Source organism: Gracilinanus agilis, chromosome 4 (genome assembly GCF_016433145.1).
Source record: "Gracilinanus agilis isolate LMUSP501 chromosome 4, AgileGrace, whole genome shotgun sequence".
Lineage (NCBI taxonomy): Eukaryota > Metazoa > Chordata > Mammalia > Didelphimorphia > Didelphidae > Gracilinanus > Gracilinanus agilis.
In genome coordinates, this window is record NC_058133.1 from 53,287,124 (window position 1) to 53,309,837 (window position 22,714).

The 22,714-nt window shown below is 35.3% G+C and overlaps 1 protein-coding gene across 1 annotated transcript in view; it reads left to right on the top strand.

Annotated features, from left to right (window-relative positions):
- The window catches only part of ADGRL4 (adhesion G protein-coupled receptor L4), a 143,146-nt gene that overhangs the window by 116,673 nt on the left and 3,759 nt on the right, over nt 1-22,714 (top strand). Inside the window, exons 11-12 of the mRNA XM_044675800.1 lie at nt 1,303-1,523; nt 2,661-2,727. Of these exons, the coding sequence (XP_044531735.1) occupies nt 1,303-1,523; nt 2,661-2,727 (288 nt within the window). The remainder of the gene's footprint in view (nt 1-1,302; nt 1,524-2,660; nt 2,728-22,714) is intronic.

Here is a 22,714-nt window from a genome sequence, read left to right on the forward strand (position 1 = left end):
ACACACACACACCCAGAGAGAGAGAGAGAGAGAGAGAGAGAGAGAGAGAGAGAGAGAGAGAGAGAGAGAAATAAAAGGTTTTTTTCTTCTAAAACAAAGCATTTAGCATTTATCAAATAATAGCATTGATCATTATTCCCTAAGCAGCTTCTTTGAAAAGTCTAGTTCTGGGTCTAAATTCATGGCCACACTAAGCATCCTACATCAACAGGAAGAAGAGTGTAGAAAGTAAAGTCCCTCTTCAAATGAAGTGTCTAGATTAGAACAAGAGTTCAAGAGCAGACTGACTAGAGGAAAGGCAAATGGGAGTAATTTTCTTATTCTTATTATGTAAATATGACTTTCTTAAAACATCCCAAGATTATCTTAGAGTTGTTTTGTTTTGGTTTTTTGGCTGTCCTGGAATACTACTGTCTGAAATTGGGATTCCATTATGCTAAAGCTCTCAGATTTTACCCCACAAATCACTTTTCTAGCTTCCTCCATTCCATATTTGTGAAATTGCTATTTTAAAGGTAATTGGAGGAATTTACATTTACACCTCTTAAGTTTAATCTCATTAGATGTGATCCATTATTTTAACCTGTCAAGACCTTTTTGAATCCTGTCAGTCAGTATGATTCATCCCTCTTCTGGCTTTGTATCATTAGACAATTTGATGGAATTACTAGCTATGTTTTCATCCACATCACTAACAAAAATATATAATAACATAAGACCTAGGAGACATCCATGGGAGCCCTCCATTAGAAACCTCCATTCAGGATGACATTAACCTCTCAATAACTACTCTTTAGGGTCAATCTTTCATCACGTCTTAAATCTGCTGAAATATACTCCGGTCCATAATTCTTCATCTTGTCAGCAAGAGTAAGATTATTTGGGAAATCAAATGAAAAAACAGATTGAAGTATTTCACAAACCTTATACAGCTATCTAAATATGAATTATTAATGATGATGTGCGACCCTAGTCAGGTTACTTGTTCCAGGTCATTCTTGAAGATGAGAAATTGTAGTGAAGATGCTAGCTGTATCACTAAAGGGAGTTCGCTTACCTGGGAGCTCTCCATACCAATGAAATCACAGGTCCAGTTCCTATTCCAGTGATGGAGATCAGTAGCAGCATCTCCTCTAAGATTCCTTCCAAGTCTAAATTCTTTGACAAGGTTAAGACATTTTCATAACTGTTAAATTCACACAATCATGCCGCCAAGTGGCATATCTAGGCAATAGAGAAAGTTGTGCTCTACCATACTAGTGAAAAATTGTTTACGACTTCCTTTCTTTGGTTGATTTCTAGCTCTTCTGTTCAATCATTGCTGGATTGCTACATTATTTCTTTTTAGCTGCCTTTGCGTGGATGTGCATCGAAGGCATCCACCTCTATCTCATCGTTGTTGGAGTCATCTACAACAAGGGATTCTTACATAAGAATTTTTACATCTTTGGCTACCTCAGTCCAGCCGTGGTGGTTGGATTTTCAGCATCCCTAGGATATAGATACTATGGGACGACAAAAGTGTAAGTGGCTGCCATTTCATTTAAGTGCTTGCTATCATCATAGACTTGCTTTGGGGGGATAATTGCTCATTTCCCTTTTCTGATTCATATTCAGCATATTGGCAACCACAAGTCATGGCTGGAAGGGTGTTTTGATACATCCATCACATTCTTTTTCCATCCCCTTCTCTTCACTGGAAATAGCTGCTATGCTGGACACCCTTCTGGGCACATCTCTAATTATAAATGTTACATGTTATTCACTTTTGGTTTCCTTAGGATAGATACTAGATCTGTGGTTTCTAATTGGAAACTCCAAAGTATGAAAGTTCCTTCTACCCATCAACCCATCAATAAACATTTTTAAAACTTAGTGATGCAAAAAGTGACAAAGACAGTCCCTACCCTCGAATAGCTTACAATCTAGCAGAAAAGATGACATGATGAAACAGCATATACAAAGCAAGCTACATATGAGATAAATAAGAAATAATTAAAAGATAAAAGGCATTGGAATTAATAGAGGTTGGGGAAAACTTCCTTGAAAAAGTGGGATTTTAGTTGGGACCTACAGTAAGCCAAAGGGGTGAACAATTGGAACAGAGGAGGAAAAGCTTTCCAGGCATGGGGGATGTCCAAAGAAAATGCCCAGAACTGAGATAAAGTATCGTATTCATAGAACAAACATCCAGGAAGTCAGTCACTGGACAGAAGAATATATATTGGGGGATAAGGTGTAAAAAGACCGAAAAGGAAAGAAAGGGCTAGATTAGGAAGGATTTTAGAAGCATTTTGTATTTGTTGCTAGAAGCAATAGGAAGTCATTGAAGTTTATTGAGTGCTAGTGCAAAATCAAAACGTTCTCTGCAATGTTGGGTCTAAGGGACTTGTCTAAGACACTGAGAAGTAAAATTAATTGCTCAAGATTACACAAATATCTTTAAGAAGCATGACTTGAATCTAGGTCTTCCTGTTCTCAAGGTCAGTTACCTATTTTCTATGCCACATTACCTCTCAAAAATAGTCTATCAGGACTTTTGGAAAGGACCAAGTATTTATGATTTTCAATGTCATGCTGTACAAAATATAAAAAGCATATATATCTTGATCTACACCTATATCATCTATGTCTATTTTTATTATCTTTTCCTTTTTCAGATGTTGGCTCAGCACAGAAAATAACTTTATTTGGAGCTTTATAGGACCGGCATGTCTCATAATTCTTGTATGTATATTTTATTTCTTTTTCTCAAATTTGAGTAATCACAAGCTTCTTAATAATTACTATCATTATCCTAAGGACAGCCATGTGTAAAAAACAAAAGAAAAGCAAGAATATTTCTGATTATTACTTATCATTCTGCTCTTTAAAGTGGCTAGTCAGAAAAAAAAGATATCTGACAAAGGTCATTTCATTTTATTCTTTCCTTTCTGTCTTTGGGGAGGGGGGATGGAATAGACAAGAGGGAATCATTTCTAGCTTATAAGGAAAAGCATTTCCCTGCTGTGGTATCTCAGCATTATTCAGGAAGAAATGGCTATAGGGAGTGTGCCAACTGACTGGTAATCTGGCATTTGGGATGTTACGTTACTTAATCTTTTATTGATGATCGGTCATCTCTGAAGATTAGACTGTCATCTCTACAGTTTTATCATTCCTATGTACCCTGTCATCATAAAAGCCATTTTATACTAAATTGCAACGTCAGAGACAAGAACCCGCTATTTCTCATGGGTAGACAAGTCATCTATTGATAGGCCTATTTCGGCTGGAAAGAGGGCCTTTTAATTCTTATTGGAAGTGGTTTCCAACCTGCAAATTTGGCAGGTATTATGTGTTCCATTCTAAATAAAGACATTTTTATGTGTCTCGAGAGCATTTCTAAGTGCTGGAAGTTTTCAGCATCCATTCTGACTACAATAGTCTGTCAATGAATGTGGGAAGCCTGACAATGATTAGGAAATAGCATGATCACCAGGGAAGGAATGGTGGGAACACCTTTAGGCAACTTTGGTCCATGTCTTCCAGAAAAAAAATGGCCATCATTACATTATTTCTCAATCCCTCCACCACTGTATCTTTCCATTGTTGGGGAAGGGGGATATGGGAAATAAATAAGATAATTAGGGAAATAAAAGAAGACTGTAATTAAAATTCAGCAACTATTAACTCTCACAGTATGGCTGTGTAGATAGAAGTTATGCCTGATATTTTTTTGTAGGGAGACAGGTTGCCGAGATCCGTAATTTCACCAGTTCAGAGGAATCCTGATGTGGAAATTCTCCCCCCACCACTGAAGACCAGAAAGTCTTCTATATCTAATAGAATAATAAATAACTTCTATAATTCATTTCCTGGGGCTTTGAGATGTTAAATTATTTTAGTTATAGATTGGAACTTAAAGCCAAAAAGAAATTTAGAGATCATTTAATCCAGTGATCTCATTTTATATATGTGGAACAGAAGACTAGAGGGGTTCATAGTCATGCAGGGTAACAAGTGGTGGAAATGGGACTCAGAGCAAAGTCTTCTTGTTCCTTACCCAGTCCTCCTTCTGTTAATAAACACTGCCTCCCTTGCCTTAGAGACATAACTAGTATGTGTTAGAGGCAGAGTCTTTCTGCCTCTCTTAGCCACCACACCACACTACTTATCATTTAATTCTTTAAGAATTAGATCAAACACTTCAAGATCAAAAGTGAAAGTCACAATTTAATTTAATTTACAGCAAAAATGTTCACCTTTTGGGCATGCCAATCCCCTCCCCCTGTTAATTATTGCCAATTTATTATGTATATGTCTTCATTATGCATCATTGTATCTTACTGTCTCTTCCACTAGACTAAACTCCCTGAGAGTAGAGGTTGCCTTTTACAAACTTCCTTTGTATTCCCAGCCCTTAGCATCATGCCTGGCTCATAGTGCTTTTTGACTAACTGTTTGTTATGGACCATTTTGGATCCAGTGAAGCCTATGATCCATTGCTCAGAACAGGGTTTTGTTGCTTGCAAACATAATTGAAGGAAATATTCCAATTCAACTAGAGGTTAGTGAAAATGAAAATATCGTTTTCCCCAGGTTTATAGACCCTTTGAAATCTAGACAGAGACTTACTCAGAACCTCTGTACTTGAGCAATTGGATACATGTATGAAAATATTTATATAGGAATATATAGAAGCTATAGATGTATGTACAGACATACATACTATACATATATCCACATGTATGTGTATTTACAACTATGTATATTTATTTATATACTTTCAGATACTCAAATGGAGAGTTATTTTTAAAATCATGAAAATTATATTCAATATCTTTAAAGGCTTAGAAGTGTCTGTCTGATTTTTCATATGCTCAGATGAACCTATGTTCTCATTGGTGGGGCTATATGTGGGGGTTTTTAATTTATTTATTTAATTGATTTAGAATATTGTTCTATGGTTACATGATTCATGTTCTTTCCCTCCCCTCCTCCCACCCCCTCCAATAGTGTGCCTACTGCAACCTATTTTAACCTGCCCGGCCTCTGGGACCCTTGTCTATTTTCCCTCCTTATGTTTGCCACAAGGGGTCACACCAATGCATTGAGGGTTTTCTTTGATTTCTCTAAATATCAAAAGGATTTCAATGGACTGCATATGTTCTCCATCTTGCCATATGGTCAGCCCACCTTTTTCTTGCTCATTCACATCTTTTTATAACCTCTCTTGTTCCAATTCTGCTTTGTTATTCCTTTATTTTAATTCTTGCAAACATTTTGTTTTATTTCTGTTTCTGCTTTTTTGGAAGGATCTGAGAGAACCTTAAAACTATTCACTAGAGGAAGCAGCTATGTGGCTCAGCAAATTAAGAGCTAGGCCTAGAAACAAGAGGTCCTGGGTTCAACCGAGACATCAGACACTTCTTAACTATGTGACCCTAGCCAAGTCTCTTAACACCTATTGCCTAGTTCTTACCTCTCTTCTGCCTTGGAACCAGGATACAGTATTGATTCTAAGAAAGAAGGAAAGGATTTTTTTTAAAATCTATTCATCAGAACCACTATTGCAGAGCTTAAAGTTGGGGAACAAAAGACAAGAAAAGGGTCACAAAAGAGAAAGTAGTGTTTTTATTTCCTAATGAACCATAATGACTAGCAATGTAGCCTTCAAATATAAATCCATCATTGTTGGCATTGTCCAGGTTTGTGTTTTGTCCCCAACCCAAGGGACAGATGCCACAGACTTCACAGCATTTTCTGATCAAACATAAGGGATCTGCTGTACTATTACTAACCTCTCTATCAATGGACTGTCATTTCTCAAAAGACAGTTTTCACTCCCTCCAAACAGGAAGAAACAAACTTTGTAAAACGTTCTTACTGGCGCTTATGAATCAGTCCCTGTGATATTTGTGTTTGGGGATTAAAAAGTAAAATGCCTTTGAAACATTCAACAAAATAACTAGGAACAAAGCTAGTTTGTGCTGATGGCTTCTGGACCCCAAAGTCTTTCCTTCCTACCTAATCACCCCATCCAAATACCCAGAATTCCTTTAATCTACTTCCGTAACTAAACTCCAACCACTCCGATGTCTCCCATCTGGAGTCTAAGCTCCATTCCTCTTTGATTTCTTGAGTGGTAATCCTGTTTCCTGAGATGTTTGCCCATTAATATGAAGGGTCTCTCTTAATTCTGAAGTGCGAAGCAGTGGCCCAGTTGATACTATCTGAGAATGATGCCTTTTGTTATTTGAAGATTGCAACCAGACATGAAAAGAAGCAGGTCAGGCATTTGAAAGATGGAGTAGTACAAGAAAGAGGTTTGTAAACCTTTGTAAAGCAAGCTGCAAACTGAAGATAATTTACACCATTTATTTCTTCCTTCTCATATTTCTAATCTTTATTACTGAAACAATTTTAACTATACCGCCGATTAGATCAAAGTACACAAGTGTGAAGAAACAGTTTGTGGAAATCATTTAATTTTTAAAAGGAAATTGAAGTTTCTCATAGATGCTTTCAGCATTGAAGAATAGCCCGTGCTTGACTGAGACAAATACTAATTAAGTGTTGGCCAAAAAAAGACAGTCTATTAAAAAAAAATTAAGCATTCCTTGGAGTTTAAGTCATCGCCTCTGCAGATGAGCAGTTGTCTGTATGATCATTTTCTTATCCCTTTTTTTAACTCTTGATCTTGCATTTCCTTATATACTCACCAAATCTGGAGTTTTTCATTTCTTTTTGTCATTCTGCATATGTTGAGACCTAGCTCATTTACACCCTTAAAGCCCTGACAATGCCAGCACTTGTTTTGTCATCATCAGACAATCCAATTCATCTGTGGTCTCATTCCAGCAATTCAAAGCTTGACCTAAATGTGCCTCTCTCTCCTTGGTGACTAGCTCATGTTCTCCTAGAAGTTAGCTAGGAAGGTTCTCCCAAAATACTGAAGGGCTTACATGCATTCTCTTGACATTCTGAAAATGCCAGTGGAGCATTCCTACTGCATCTATCAGTTATTCCTTGCTTTTGGCATGCAACCAGCCCATTTTTTATAATAAATGTTTTATGGCAATTTATGCCATTTCTCCTATATAATTCCTTGTTTATAGTAAGCTGCAGCCTACTCATAGCAACTATTAGCTCCTTATTGCCAGTTGGGCTGATCTCAACTTCCATTCTTCAGAGACTGTAGTCTTCCATGACTCTCAGCCTTATAACATCACCAGAAGATGACTGGTGCTATCATTCTAATAAATAAGAGCAGAAACATTTCAAGGTAGAAATAGAAGATATTAGAATCAACAGAGATCTTAGGAGTCATCTTATCCAACCCTCTCATTTAGAAATTGCAGATTTGTCCAAGTAGCAAACCCAAAATCTGGTCCAATTCCTTTAACTCCAAATCATGAGCTCTTTCTATTCTACCACTCAGCACTGAGAAGTATTACTAACTTAATTTCCTGAAATATCTTGTCTCCATCCTTGTAGTTTTCAACAAATAACATAGAAATGAGATAAAAAAGAATTCAAATCATAGTTTGTGTATAACACCGTGTACTTTGATAATCATATTAAAATTGAATTAGAAACACTACCTGCTGTAAATTCTTAAAGGTTGTGGTTAACCACCTTAACATTTTAATTACATTATAATTTAGTGATATTTTATTTGTCAGGAGATTTGTGTGATGACCTCAGTGATTCAGAGCTCTTCAAAAAACTCCAACCTTTCCTCACATTTTTTACTTTCAAGAAGCTTAATGCTTGCTCTTCATGTTTATTCCAATGACTGAATGACCTTGACATTTTATAATGAGCTTCTCTTCACCGATTACTCTTCCCTTCTTAAATAATAGGTTGTTTGAATGAGAGAAAATAGGTGGAATAAATGAAAACTTTAGATAAATAATACATTAGTGATTTCTAACATTTTTCCAAACTCAGGGGTGTTTTCTGAGTGAAAGCACTGTTCTCGATAAACTCTTTAGGATACATAATATAATAAACTCACAAAAATGAAATAACTTTTTGGAAATTAAATGGTCTAAAGTAGTGATGGGCAAAATACTGCCAGAGGGCCAGATGTAGCCTTCTGAAATGTTCTATCAAGCCACGGGACATTATTCCTAATCTGATAAATACAATGAGTAGGATACAATACAATGAAACTTCGAAAGAGTTGCCTTAGAAACAGACAGAGGAGTATTTCCTTTCCTTTGGCCCCCCTCTTTAAAAAGTTTGCCCATCACTGGTCTAAAGGATAGAAGGACAATCTCCTTGGGTCTCACAGATTTTTTTTGTATTCAGTTCTAGGCATCACATTTTAGCAAAAGAATTGATAAGTGAGAGAACACTCAATGGAGAATAACCCAGAATGACGAAAGGTCTTGAGAAAGTTCAAAAGAAGCTGGAGAGGCTTAGCACAGAGAAGAGAATATTTGGAGTTGAGAACATGATATTCAGGTATTTAGAGAGTATTTAGAAATATGGAAGATGAACTCATTTACTGTATTTCCTTTATAGAGGAGAACGAGGAGGGATATTTACAAATTACAGAGAAAAGTTTAGGCTAGATAGAGGAAAGAAGTAAAAAACAACCTTACAAAATATTCTCCAAGTTGAATGGGCTTCCTCAGGTGGCAGAACGTACCACCTTTCTAAGAAGCTCTGGGATATAATGAAGGTGCTAAATGTCAGGTCTGGAATCAGGAAAACATGATTTCAAATTGTTCCTCACACATTTACATCCTGTGTGGCCCTTGGAAAATACTTTCTATCTCAATGTCAGTTTTCTTGTATGTAAAATGTTGTCAATGGTGACAGCACCTACTTCACAGTTATTGTGAGGATCTAATGGGGTGATGTATTTGATACACTTTGCCAGGTTGAAAGCACTCTATAAATATGAGCTATTATTAGGTCTACAAGAAATGAATGATTCCCTACTACTTCTTGGGTATGTAATAGAAGAGATTCTTGAACTGAGCCTGAGAGAGTCATTATGATATAATGAAAAGAGAAATGGATTGACAACTGGAAGCTCTGTATTTAAATCCCACCCCTTCCACTTACTACCTCCAGGATCATGAGTGAGTGATTTACCCAATCTGGACCTTGATTTCCTCATTTGAAAAATAAGTGGTTGGATTAGACAACTTTAGAGGCCCCTTCCACTCTAAATCTATAATCTTTCCATCTGAGGGTGGTCTGTCTGGACTCAGAGGTCACTTTTAGCTCTCAGTCTATAATCCAATAAACCTGGAGTTGGATGCAATGCTTTGGGGAGTTTCTTTAACTCTTGAGTTTCTGTATTTCTGTGATGTTGGACCTCATCAAGGCCATTGGGTAAAACCTTTATTTATGTGGTCTTTCAGTGTGTAGGTAGAATGGAAGGAAATGATTGTGTCACAATGGATAGAACACTGGACCTGGAGTGAAGAAGACAAGTTCAAATCCCTCCTCAGATATTACTTACTAGCTTTGTGACTCTGGACAAGTCACTTCATTTCTGTTTGCCTCAGATTTCACAACTATAAAATGGGGATGATAACAGCACCTACCTCTCTTGTGAGGATCAAATGAAATATTTGTAAAGTGCTTAGCATAGTGGATGCTATATTACTGCTTCTTCCCTTCCCCTATTGTGCAAATGACTGTGATTGCAAATGAGTTTTATTATGATATCCCAAAAAATTTGATGGAAAAGTTGCCCATATCCTCCAGAGGGAGCAAGAGGATAAAAGGGGTAAGCCTGGGTCGGATGATTATAATTCCTCCCCCTGCCCTAACCCCATCTCCTGAATTCCCCACATGATTCTCAGGTAAGTGCAGAGAGACACAGCAATTGCAGAATAATAACTCAAGAATAATTCTTGTCGCTTCCATCATCCTCTTGATGTTCTTACATGTTCCTCTGGTAACATCTAGTCTGTTATTTTACTTAGAAAAGATGTCAAGCTTGCTCCTTTCCAATCTTGTTGAAGAAAGAAGAAAAGCTAGTCTGGCATCACATGCTCTCTTCACAGTTCTAAATGAGATCTTTTTTAAAGTACTTGCCAAGAACATCATGCACACAACTGATGTAGCGTTTGCTAAGATCCCTAATATCCCTGTGAGCAGGCCAGCCAGGCTTGCTGATTTTGTACATGCTCAGATCTTTCACATATTCTCTTACTTGGTTTTTATTGATAGCTATTTTTGCAGGGCCTCCATTACATCTAATTGTTCCAATTCCTTTTCTTTTCTTTTTTTTTCATTTCTCTCATAGAAGCCAGGCTGAAAAATGAGTTTAGTTCTCCACTCTTTTGAGAGTTTCAATTAAGTTCATATTCCTTGTCATGTGTTCCTAGACTTATTTCTTCAAAGGGATTTTACTGTCAAATTTTTTTCAGTTACTCAACAGTTCTTTGTCACTAATAGAATAATTCTATCTACATTATTTCCATCAACAGTTTTTTTTTACTACAATCTTTAATAAATGCTTTGCTTTCCATCTCCTTCACCAAACCCATCATTGGGCTAAGAGTAATTCATGGTGATTTTTCTTGGAACCTAATCTCCCTCAGCACCTAATGTGTGGCTTATAGATGAAGTAGTGACCACATACTCATAAACTTCAACACCCTGATGATCTCATTGTTGTGGTGATTGCAGTCAATAATTTCTATTCATCCTCACCTACATCTTGTCTACATCATTCCATAATTCTGCCACTGAGGCTCTACCCAGTATAAAGGAGCACTTCCTCTAGTTCCCTTGATGTTTTTGAGTTATAGGCCATCTACTTGTTATCCTTCAACCTTCCCATGTGGTCAAAGCTTTATTCTTTTTCGTTCATTCATTTCTTTGGTAGGATCCTCTACTCTAAAATAGCTTGGTGACACCCTAGGTAAGAGCACTGAATTTGGAGTCAGGAAAACCTGACTTGGAGTCCTTCCTTAGATCCTAACTAGTTAGGTGACCCTATGCAAGTCATTTAATGCTTTCTTAGCTTCATCTATAAAATGAGGAAAATAATAGCCCCTACCTCAAAGGGTTATCATGAGATTTGAATAAGACAACAGAATTATTATGCTTTGCAAACTTTGAAGTGAAAACAAAATACTAGATATCATTATCATCATCAATCAGCATCATCACTGCTTCACCCAAGGAATTCATAATAATGATGTCCATCTCATATCTCCTCATTGTCCAAGGGATGTTCCTCAACTTCATTTCTTTGGAGACTCCATCTTTCATCACCAACATTCCATGGTTAAGCAGCATGTGGCTTGCCTTTTTGGATATATGTCTACTCTTTCACCTTTGCTTTCTCTTCTAGCCTTATCCTGTGATTTGAATCCATCTACAAGGACAAAACAGTTACAATACAGCCTCACTGGAATAATATTGGTTTTAAAAATATGAACTTTTGTGTCAAAGAGAAACTTGATGCCATTAGAAAAGCTGTGCTGTTAACTGTCCAAAGGCAGTCCAGTCCTCCCTCATGCTACTGTTCAATTATGAGCCTGGCTAATTGTCTGTTATGCAGTGGACTTATGTTACTTCTCTTTTGCCTTAGAATCCTTTAAATGTCTGTCTATCCAACTAAATTGGAAGCCCCTTGGCTAAAAGGACTCTGTCTTCCTTTGTATCTCCCTTGAAGTACTTAACAAGTGCTTACAGAATTCAGTTTTCCAAGGTTTTCTTTGCTTATAGAGATTTCTTCATTCACTTGGGAGCAATGTTCTGTATTTTTTTCTATTTTCTGCCTTTTACACTACTTTTAATCTGTTCTAATATCTTTAGTTAGCCTTCAAAGGTTATGAATGGTCATACAAAGTATTGACCTTATACGGTTAATATCTAGTGTGCGTCCTCTTCATTTCCTGAATGTCTGAAAGGTTCCTTCTTAAAATTGTACTTAGATTATTACTATTCATCAGAAATATTTTTCTAACACTAGAACAGTGTCTGATACTTACTGGGCAGCTACTAAATGTTTGTTGATTGATTTTATTAATTGATAGGGTCTAAATTAAGTATCATGCTAACTATATCTTTAACAGCAAAGATGACTGTAGAAGACACTGGCATGTAAATTAAATGATCTGCTCCCTTATCCTATCACTCTCACTATGTCACTAGGTAAAAATTTAAGAAGTAACTTATTTAATGTCTTTGATTCATCATTTGTAAAATGGCAATAATAAGAGTTGTCCTACCTAACCCACATGATTATTATAAAAAATAAAATTAGAAAAGAAACATAAAAACATTTTTAAAGCTAAAAAATGTTTAGTGCAATATGGTATTTCCTTTACTTGAGAATTATTTTGTATAGAAGATGTTTTTGCTGCACCATTTGTATAATTTGCAAAAAATGCCTTGATCATAACTTTTTATATTACAAAGTGGACTTCATTAAACAATACAAAATAGATCATTCCCCTAGTGTATGCCAATTGGCTTAGATGGTTTCAAACGCTGCTTAAAAATGATTCATTACTCTCCTCCTGTCCTATCTTTACAGTTCAGTCTGGATGCCTAAAATTTTCATAATTAAAATTACCCTTCAGAAATTCAGGTACAAAACTAGGTCCTGATCAAATAGCTCCCGCACTTATCAATATTTATCATTTTTTTATTTTATCCCCAAAGTTTTCATCCCCTCCACTTCACTGTCAAATAGAAAGTGACTTTTCCCATTAATACTTTTAATATATCAGTGCAATCTTTCACCTGTAGTCCTTGCTCTACTCTCACACAATGGCTTGTATCCATCTACAATGACAAAACACATAAGAATGAGCCCATGAGATTTTTCATATGCCCAATAGATGACAACATCCCTCATTTATACTCATTATTAGCTGTCTTCTTTTTTTCAGTTACTTCCTGAGTCGAATTTAAAGTTGTTTTTATATTGCCAATCCTACTACATTTTTAAATCCCACAAAACTATTACGTCTGAGCAGTAGTCTAATACCCAAGATTATATATGAAGATTAGAAGATTAAGTGAATAAAAATAATGTCAGTTGTAGATATAACCTATGAGAATATCTTTCTAAGTGAGGAAGTCAGCAATTGATTAATGCCTTTCATTGTGGCCCACCTTTATGCACAGGCTGATGATAAATAACCTCTCAGTGAAATATGTAAGTTGTGTTGAATTTTAAGTATTTTAGATAGCCTATCATATGGGTAAATAAGGACTATGACTTTGACCATTCCAGAAACTCATATGTTACTTCTGAATTAAAGATTTTTGTATCTTGGGGTATATACCCTTTACATATTCTTTATAGTCTTATATTCTTTAAATACTCTGTCCCTAATGAAATATTTCTATTTAAAGATAAAAAAGAGGTAGAAAAACTAAAAGAGAACAATATTCCAAAATGTTTGTAAAAGTTAATGATTTAAAAAATTAATGATCCATGATGAATTATTAATGGAAATTAAGATGTTTGGTGCTCCATTTCTAATTTTCTTTAATGTCTAGGAAGTAAACTTTGCTTTTCCATAAAGTGACCTTCCATGGCATTGTCTGAGACCTTACGGACTCAAAGAATAATGAATTTGACTCGATGTGGTATTTCCCAGATCTAAGACAGTTATCTGCATATATATCATATTCAGTACTCATAATTTAGTCTTTCATGTGGGAAGGGTCCATGTCTTATCTAGATATTTTGACTCTCCTGGAACAGGCTACAGTGCTTTTGCTTGATAAATATTTATTGATTTGTTAATCTCATGCCATCAGAGAACTGGAGAATAAAAAGACTCTTCCAAATATGACCAAATTGGACCAATATCAAAATATCTTGTTAATTTTATGCTTCTGCAACTTTCATTAAAAAAAAAACAGGAGGAACTAAAAACCATTTGAGGTTTTCTTTTGTAAAGATTAAAACTAATATATAATATCTCCAAGTATCATATTTATGAAGTTTGTTAATACTAAGGTAAAAAAGCTAGCTAACTCAGCCCCAGGTCATGAGAGAAGAAAGAGAGAGGGAAGAGTTACAGAACTAAGTAAACAATAACGTAAAGATGCAAATATGGGGGAATGGAAAAGGATGCTGGGAGATGAATACCAAAGGTTCAAGAATTTCTAACTATACAATTTCTAGCTATTATCTTTATTATTATGTATTGCCATGTCCAAAGAATCCATCACCAAATGGCTAACCCTAATGTTATCAACCTTTTGAGTATTTCATGAGACTGGTCCTTGGGAAAACAGGCATAGTCTGGTGCTGGCACCATGCTTGAAGTCTTTCAGATGGAGCCAAGCCTGACGTGGCATGCAGTCCTTTGACATATTCTTTAAGTTTCATCAGAGCAGAAAATTTTTAGTGGAATCTGAAAATGTCCTTTTCTAATCCATATCTTTTTTTAAAAAATATATATATGTTTTTGATATGCTTTGCTATTTATTTATTTTGGCACTTTTTTGTCATTTATCAAGTTTAAGGTTTTTTTAGGCTTTGAATTGACCATTTCAGAATTTCAAATTTTTTATTTTCCCCTTTAATTTCCATGCTTAATTTGCAATCAGGTGAAAAATAACAGCATTAAACCAGCAAAAAATGACACTTCATGCTGGCCTCAGAGTATTAGATTTGAAGCATGTCACGTGGAGCCTAGGATTCTGAGTGGGTATGAGTGAATTTTCCCTCAGAATTTAAAGACCCATCTTTACCTATCTTAGCTACCTGCCTTTAATCACATAGCATTAATAAGAGATCTTGTCTTCTTTGATAAAAGTCTATCTCTTGTTATATTCTTTTGATATCAGATGTGTCAAATCAATATATAAGAATATTCATGTACTATAAGATAGTGTTATATATACAAAAATAGAAGACATTGTCATTGCCCTCAAGTATTTGGGTTCAATTCCCACCCAATTAAGACATCATCCCATGTTATCATTGGCAAACATTTAGGAAGTGCTTCCTGTATTCAAGGTGAGAAAGGTGGCTTTTTACTTAGCTTTTTTATTCAAGTTATTATAAATAAATCTTATTAAATATAATTCTTAGAATACTGGATATTAATTTTGAAACACACAAAGGTAAGATGAAGTCTGATTTAGTGAATAGATGGACAGTCTAAGTGTCAGAATTATCCAGGTTCAAGGACCACCTTGGATGCTTACTGGCTCAAGGGAACTCTCTAAGAAAAGAAGTTTCAGAATTGCTGCTAATCATCACTGATAGAAGGAGTTGGCTCACTGTCCTTTTTTATCTTAGACCAGTGAAATCCCTCCTCTGTGCCTCGTCCTCACAATGTGCAACACACTGTAGACAAAGCAGGGGAGACAAAGACACCAGGCAACTCCAGCCTTCAAAGAACTTCCATTCCACTATAGAGGAAGGGGAAAACTATAAATGAGTGTGTATGTATATACAAATAAGTATAAGTATACAAAGTTTTACATAATATGATATTTATGTGTATATACTTATACGTACATATATAGGATAAGTAGAAAGAAAACATAGTTATACAAAGAGTTTCAAAGGGAAGGAATGAGCCCTTTGAACACAAAGGATCAGGAAAAGCATCTGGAAGGAGGTGGTACCCAGGCAAGCATGTAAGCAGTGGGAATGTTTCTTCCTCAAACTTCACATGGCCATTGGATACTTGGTGCAGTATTCTTGACACAGTAGGTCACCATTTGCATGATGAATGAAGGAATAATGTCTTCATGAATAGAAATTTTATATATAAAAATGATTATTAGTATTTGAGTTCTATTTATAGTAGGTTTAAATTTTCCTCTAAGACAGCATTTGTTGGTTATGATTTCTGCCAGTGTTTTGGGATTTTTTGTATAGTTTTAAGGAGAACTATAGGCATAACCTAAAAAATAAATGAATAAATAAAGGCCTTCTCGAGAATGTGTTCAGAAATGTTGACATCGACATACTTGCCAAATATGCTTTATCTAGAGCATAAATTATAAACTTTCTATTAAATTTTCATTGCAATGCATAATTTTATGACAAAATTAATACTTATTTAGACAAGGCCTTAAATATATTTAGCTATCAAGTATTCATATTTTAAATAATTGAGATTTTTCAGAGCAATTATAATTGCAAAATCTTGCATGTAGTACTGCTGAGCATTTCTTTATTCTAATTTAATTTTTAGCGTCTCTTGCTGCTCTCCCCCCAACCCCCAGCTTTCCAATGCTCTACATGACTAGTGCTGTAGCTAAAGCATTTACAGAAGGACTGCCAATTGGGAGGAAATAATAAAAAAAATCATACAGGAGACAAAACCGAGACGGCTTGATTGCCAGCTTGTGAGCAATTCTGTGCAATTAATATGGCGTACTTTTCCTAAAAAAAAAAAATTGGAAGTTTAAACTGTTGCCTTGTTAACTGTTTAACACTATGGTACCCTAACTAAAATAGCACATAGGTTGAAAAAAAGATCACTAGTTCGTGAATGTTTTTAGCCAAGGAGACACGGTGACCTGTGTCCTTTGCCTTTGACAGAATTGGGGTTATCATAAACTGGTTAATTTCAAGATAATATGAGCAGTTGAGAAAATATAGCATTTCTGAACATCACACATTTCCAAGGGAGCCAGATTCCATCTGATGTATGTAAAAAATTCAAGCTTGCATCTAAAGGAGCAGCAGGAGAAATTTTCTCATTCTTTTTGGTGAGATCTGACATCAGCATATAGATGGCTTCATCAATTATTGAGAATGAGACTAAGAAAAGAAAAATGACTGATTTGGGGGGATTCATTTTGAAGTCTGAATTTGAAGCACTCAGACTGAATCAGGACTTGTATATCTAAATCTTTCAGAATTATCTCCTGCTTTTTCACTAGCTCTTCTTGCTAAATTTTCCAGTTCTGGAAAGACAGGCACTGAAAGAGCTCTAATACACTGAGACAAGCAACATAGGGTACCCACTGATCTTCTGCAAAAAATATGTATCATGAAGGAGAGCACAGATTCCATTCCGTAAATAAATATCCTGAAGCTGCAATGAAAAAAAGAAAAAAAAAAAGGACTTCTAAATTGAATCATGATTTATTTCCTTTTTTTGGAAATGGTCCGTTTGCTCTGGGTAAACATCACCTCTGTGTCCAGTTCCAGTCTTTCTTGTCATATACAAGGCATGATGGGTGAAACCAAAAGTTTTCTTCTCCTTTTTTACTCTCAAATGTGCACATTCTCTAAGCACAGCCCAGGAAAAGCTTTATGGACTCTAGTGGTTGACAGTTCAGGAACTATTAAGTGCACATTGTAAATCAGTGTTCATTTCTAAGTCTTTGGATATTTTAAAGCCTCCAATATTCAGGGTAAAAATAGTGGAACTAGAGTAATAATTCGAGAGGTAGCTAGGTGGTGCTCTGCCTGTAGTCGGGAAGAAGAATTCAAATTCAACTTCTACTTGCTAGCTGTGTGACCTTGGACAAATTATTTAACTCCTGTTTTCTTCAGGTTCCTCATCTATAAAATATGGATAATAATGGCATTTCCTTTCCAAGATTGTGCTGAGGATAAAATAGGAAGATTTTGTAAAGTATATTTCAAATGTAAAGGCTTTAAATAAATACTACTTATCATCATCATTATTATTATTATTATTTCCTATAATGATCAGTGTGGAGATTATACTTAATCAACAAGTAGTTTTAAGTGACTGCTTATACAAGGCACTGTACTAGATTCTGGAGGTAATCCTCAAACACTCAGCAACACAAATGGATCTGTGGTCCCATTAATGTTGGCAACTCAGCCATAATAGCTCACTGACAGCAATTCTCATCTTGACTGCCACAGAAGGTAGACCCAATGTTCAGGGACCTTTCTTAGGTTTTATCTATTATTTCTAGGATATCAAAGGAACACACAAACATTTTATGATTCATTATCTCTAATCTTTTCCCCACAAGTAGAATGTAAGCACTTTGAAGTCAGGAACTATATCATTTTTTACTTTATGTATCCAACCCCACCCAGGGACTAAAGATACAAAAGACCACAATGAAATAACTTTACCTTCAAGAAGTTTGTACTCTACTCAGGAAGAAAGGATTAGATATACTAAACCATGTTAAGTACTACAAGCAATCTTCATAAACAAATGCTGCCAGTGAGCTCTTTTTTATATTTTTGTCATATTCTGGTCTGTCTCCCCAACAACCTCTGCTTCTTAAAGTCCGAGGATATATCTTATCCTTTTTTTAACCTTTTGTACATAGTGGCAGTTCTAAAATTTTTGATTGAGTAGTTTACAAATAGGTCCATCCTAATTAGTTATAGTTAAAGATATAAGGCTCTGAATAGTAAAATGAATGAATGAATGAATGAATGAATGAATGAATGAATAGTCAAATTAGTCACTAAATCTGCTCAGATCACTGAAGACTTCCTGATCACTGACAAAGGAAACCATTGAGGGAAAAATGTGAAATCACAAATGGGAGGATGTTGGGTGCTTGTTGTCATTAGAGTACTCAAATAATCTATGATTAAAAACTATACTTATTCATACAGATTAAAATGCTAGTAATTAGTTTTCACTTCTTTTTTATAATTGTTGTTTTGTTTCATTAGAAGACTGTGATCAAGAATTATCTCTTGTGTTTGTACCCTTTGGAATTTTCTCTGTATAACAAAAATTAATGCTAAAGCTCATATTGCAAAAATTGCAGAACCTGAGTTGTCTTTCTCCTGATGTCCTCAGTCTAATTTTATCTGTTCTTTTTTCCCCCTTGTCACAGTCTTTCATTCTAAGACCCTCCTATCTGTAAGTGAATTCTTCTTTTTGTCTACTTTATCTTGCTTCTATCTTTCCTCTGTATTTGCATCTTCTTCCAAATCTCTTCATCATCTTCACCCACAGGCGCTTTCAGATTATCTGTAGCTTTAATATACTGTGAACAATTTTACCAGTTCAAATTAAGCACTAGCAACTGCATGTTACTTACACCATGTTCCATGTGATTGGAAGAGAATACAAATTTATATAGGATCTTAATGTCATAGCACTAGAGTTGGGCAGCACCCACAGAGGAGGGAAATTTTATTCCTCTCATTCCAGGAGGCACTAAATGGCCATGAGAACATAAGAAATATCACACTACAGAACTAGAATGTCTGAGTTGGTGGGAACTTTTATGGCAAACTGGTTTAACCCATTCCTGAAAATCTCTAACCCAATGCACATGATCACCCATTTTTTTTTGCTTGAATATCTCCAGTAAAGGGTTATCCACTACATCTTGAGACAGTCTAATGAATTTTGGGATAATACTGGTTTAGGATTTGTTTTCCCCAAGGTCAAGCCTAAATTTGTCTCTCTACAGCCATACACCTATTTATGACCTTTAGGGTCAAGCAATTACAAATCTAATCCCTCTTCCACATGACAGACTTTCTTGTAACAGAATAGTTATCATGTTCCCCTCAAGTTCTTCTGGCTAAACATCCCTAGTTCAATCAACCAACAGATCCTTATAGAATGTGGGCACAAAGCCCTTTCTGGCTGACCTCATCTAGGAAATCTCAAGTTTATCAGTGCCTCCAAAATGTAGTACTCTGAACTAAAACTAATACTCTAGATTAGGACTTATTAACCTGGAGTCCATGATATTTTAAAAATATTTTTACTATTTTCCTTTGTCATCCTAAGTATTTTATTTAATGCATTTAAAATATGCCACTAAAATTCCCAGATATATTTTTCAGATAAACTGAGACTTCTCCAGTCTTGTACTTGTAGCCAAGTTCAAGACTTTAAATTTGTCCATATGAAATAATGTCATTAGTTTAAGCACAAAGGTTTAACCTTTGAAAAGCTTTTTAGTTCCTAACTCTGTGTTAACTTTATGTCATCCTCAACTTTGATGAGGTTATTACCTATCTATGCCTTTGACCGAATCATTGATAAAAATCCCATCTGTACCTTTCACCAAGTCATTGATAAATAGGTCAAGCAGTGCAGTCTCATAACAGACTCCAAGGGATAGCTTAATGTTCAGTCTAAGAATGGCCTCAAGGGATATTTTGGTGAGAGCTTGTGAATTGCCCATTGTGATCTCTGGAGGTTCAGGAAATGTCCTAAATATCCTTAACATCCCTTTAATATGTCATTGTGGATTTCTTATCCCTGAATTTGTCAAAATCCTTCTTGAATCAATTTATATACCTAAAAGGTATATAATAACTTCTCTAGGTAACAAGTTCCATATGTTTATAACTTGCATCATCAAGAATCCAAGAGACAAATGAATGTAAATTTTGGATTAGGACCAATCATAAATAATACAATCAATATAGAGAAGCTTTCAACATGGGCACATATGCAGATTTAGAAAAACATCCAAGGATGTCTTTTGTGAAATGAGGATTCGTTTGCCACTGCCCAGCAGCACCTGGTTTTTATGAGCACAAGAACAGTTTTCCATTCCATATTGGAAACAATAGTTTCCAGGCCTGAGTTGTCCCTTGGGAGCATTGCATTTCCATGTTCCCTGATTTCAACATATGGTACAAGAGTACAAAGCCCAAACAAGTGAGCACTCCACAGAACCCATAGCCGTATGAGCAACAGTTTTCTCTCCCCACCCCAACCTATAGTCAGCTATATTGGAAGCAAAACTTGAGAAATGTTGCTAGAACATACTGCAAATTGCAAAATGTGTGGGTCTTTGGAACTGTTTTGAACGTTTTCATATTTTCTAACTCCTGTTTTTACCAAGATAACCAGTGCAGCTTAGACTGTCTTACAAATTTTTTCAAGACATGAAAAGTAACTTCTAGCATATTTCATGTGGGGCTTTCTTTTAGCATTTTGCTTTATATAATATCTATGCTGTCTCAATGATGCTAGAAAGAAATGGTCATCTTTTAGAATTAGGAAAACCTAGAATCAATATGTATTCAAAGGATTCTTACATTTCAGAGGAATCTGTGAACTTGGATGGGGAAAAAAATTATATATTCATTTTCACTAACCTCTAAGTGTAATTTAGCCTTTCTTCAGTTATGAATAGTGACAATAAACGTTCTTCTGAGAAGGGGTCCAAGCCTTAAGTTTAAGAATGTCTGGGATAGTCAGGAGTTTTTTATAACATTGGAAATTATTGCATAAAAATATTACTGTATTTGTCATAATAGTTACCTGAATGGTTATTACTTGAATATTCTTTCTCCTTAATTTATTTAAATCAATTTTATCTCCCCTCTACAATTGTAAAAGGTCTTCTCTACTCTTGATAGAGAAGCATTATTCCCACTAGAATTAATTAATGAAGTAATTAGAATTAATGGACATTTTCCAATATAGAGAGTCTAAACTTCATTTTATATTATGCCCCTAAGATTTTGCTTCCAAAGATCAACCCCATAGAGGAGCAGCAACACAAAATTCTGTAGTTCCTTTTATTTATTCTTATACTATTATGTTTTAGCAAACACTGGACCTGCCCTTTAGTTGAAGGTGTAGCATGCATAGCAATTTATAAAATTCCCACAACCTATAAAATAAAACACAAAAGAAAGGTTCCCAATTAGTGTTTGTTCAAAACACTTACAAGGCAACAAAAGTTTAACAAACTCCCTATTATGATTAGTTTAAAATTTAGCCAATCATTATCATTTTGTCAATTACCTTTTCAAGGATGAAAAAAACATTGGGAAACATTTGAGGGAAGTGTAGTGGATAGGAAAAGCCCTAGAGGAGAAGTTAGGGGGCCATGGCTTTTCAGTGGAATCCTGGACAAGCTGCTTCATGTTAATTATTGTGAATTCTGTCATCTATAAAAATGTGTGCTAGTTTATTTCTTTGAAGTGTTTTTCATAGGATGTTGTGAAACATTGAGGAACTTGCATCAAAATGAGTTAAGATCTGGGAAATACTGAACAAATATAAAGTATAATTATGACAAGCATAAGCTACTTAACAAAGGAATATTGATCTAAATTATGAATTCTCAATCATTTTTAATCACAGTTGGATGGAACCATAGAGTCCTTCCAGTGCAATGCCCCAATTTCATAACTGAGGAAAGTGAACCCCAGAGAAACTTAGTGCTTTGTCCAAGATCTTTCAAAGTGAATAAGTTAAAGATCTATGATAAGAACCCAATTTTCTTGTTAACTCTCAATTGAATATCTTACTTCTTCATGTTGAGGTCACTGTCTTCATTTGGATGTGACTTTTTCATATGAGGATTAGAACATAATTAAAGAAAAATTTGCTTTTTGTCAAACATCTGGCTCTTCCAATATGCGATGAACTAATTTCTATGAATATATAAAAAACAAATAATGACAGGGACTTTATGTCCTCCAAAGAGAAAAATAATAATAATAGTTATGCTTTTTTTATTTTGAGAATAAAAAATGATGAGAATGTTTAATCTACATTCAGTTCATGGTGTCAAATTCAAAAAATTAAATCACAAATCAGATTACGTTGGGTCAGCTAAATGGTACAAGGGATAGAGTACCAGGTCTGAAGTTAGGAAGACTCATTTTCCTGAATTCTAATCTGACCTCAGATACTTACTACCTAGGTGAACCTGGGCAATTCACTTAATCCTATTTGCCTCAATTTCCTCCTCTATAAGATGAGCTGAAAAAGAAAATGGCAAACTAATCTAGTATCTTTCCCAAGGAAACCCTAAATGGAGTCAGGAAAAATCAGACACAACTGAAAAATGACTGACAACAAAGCATATGTTACTT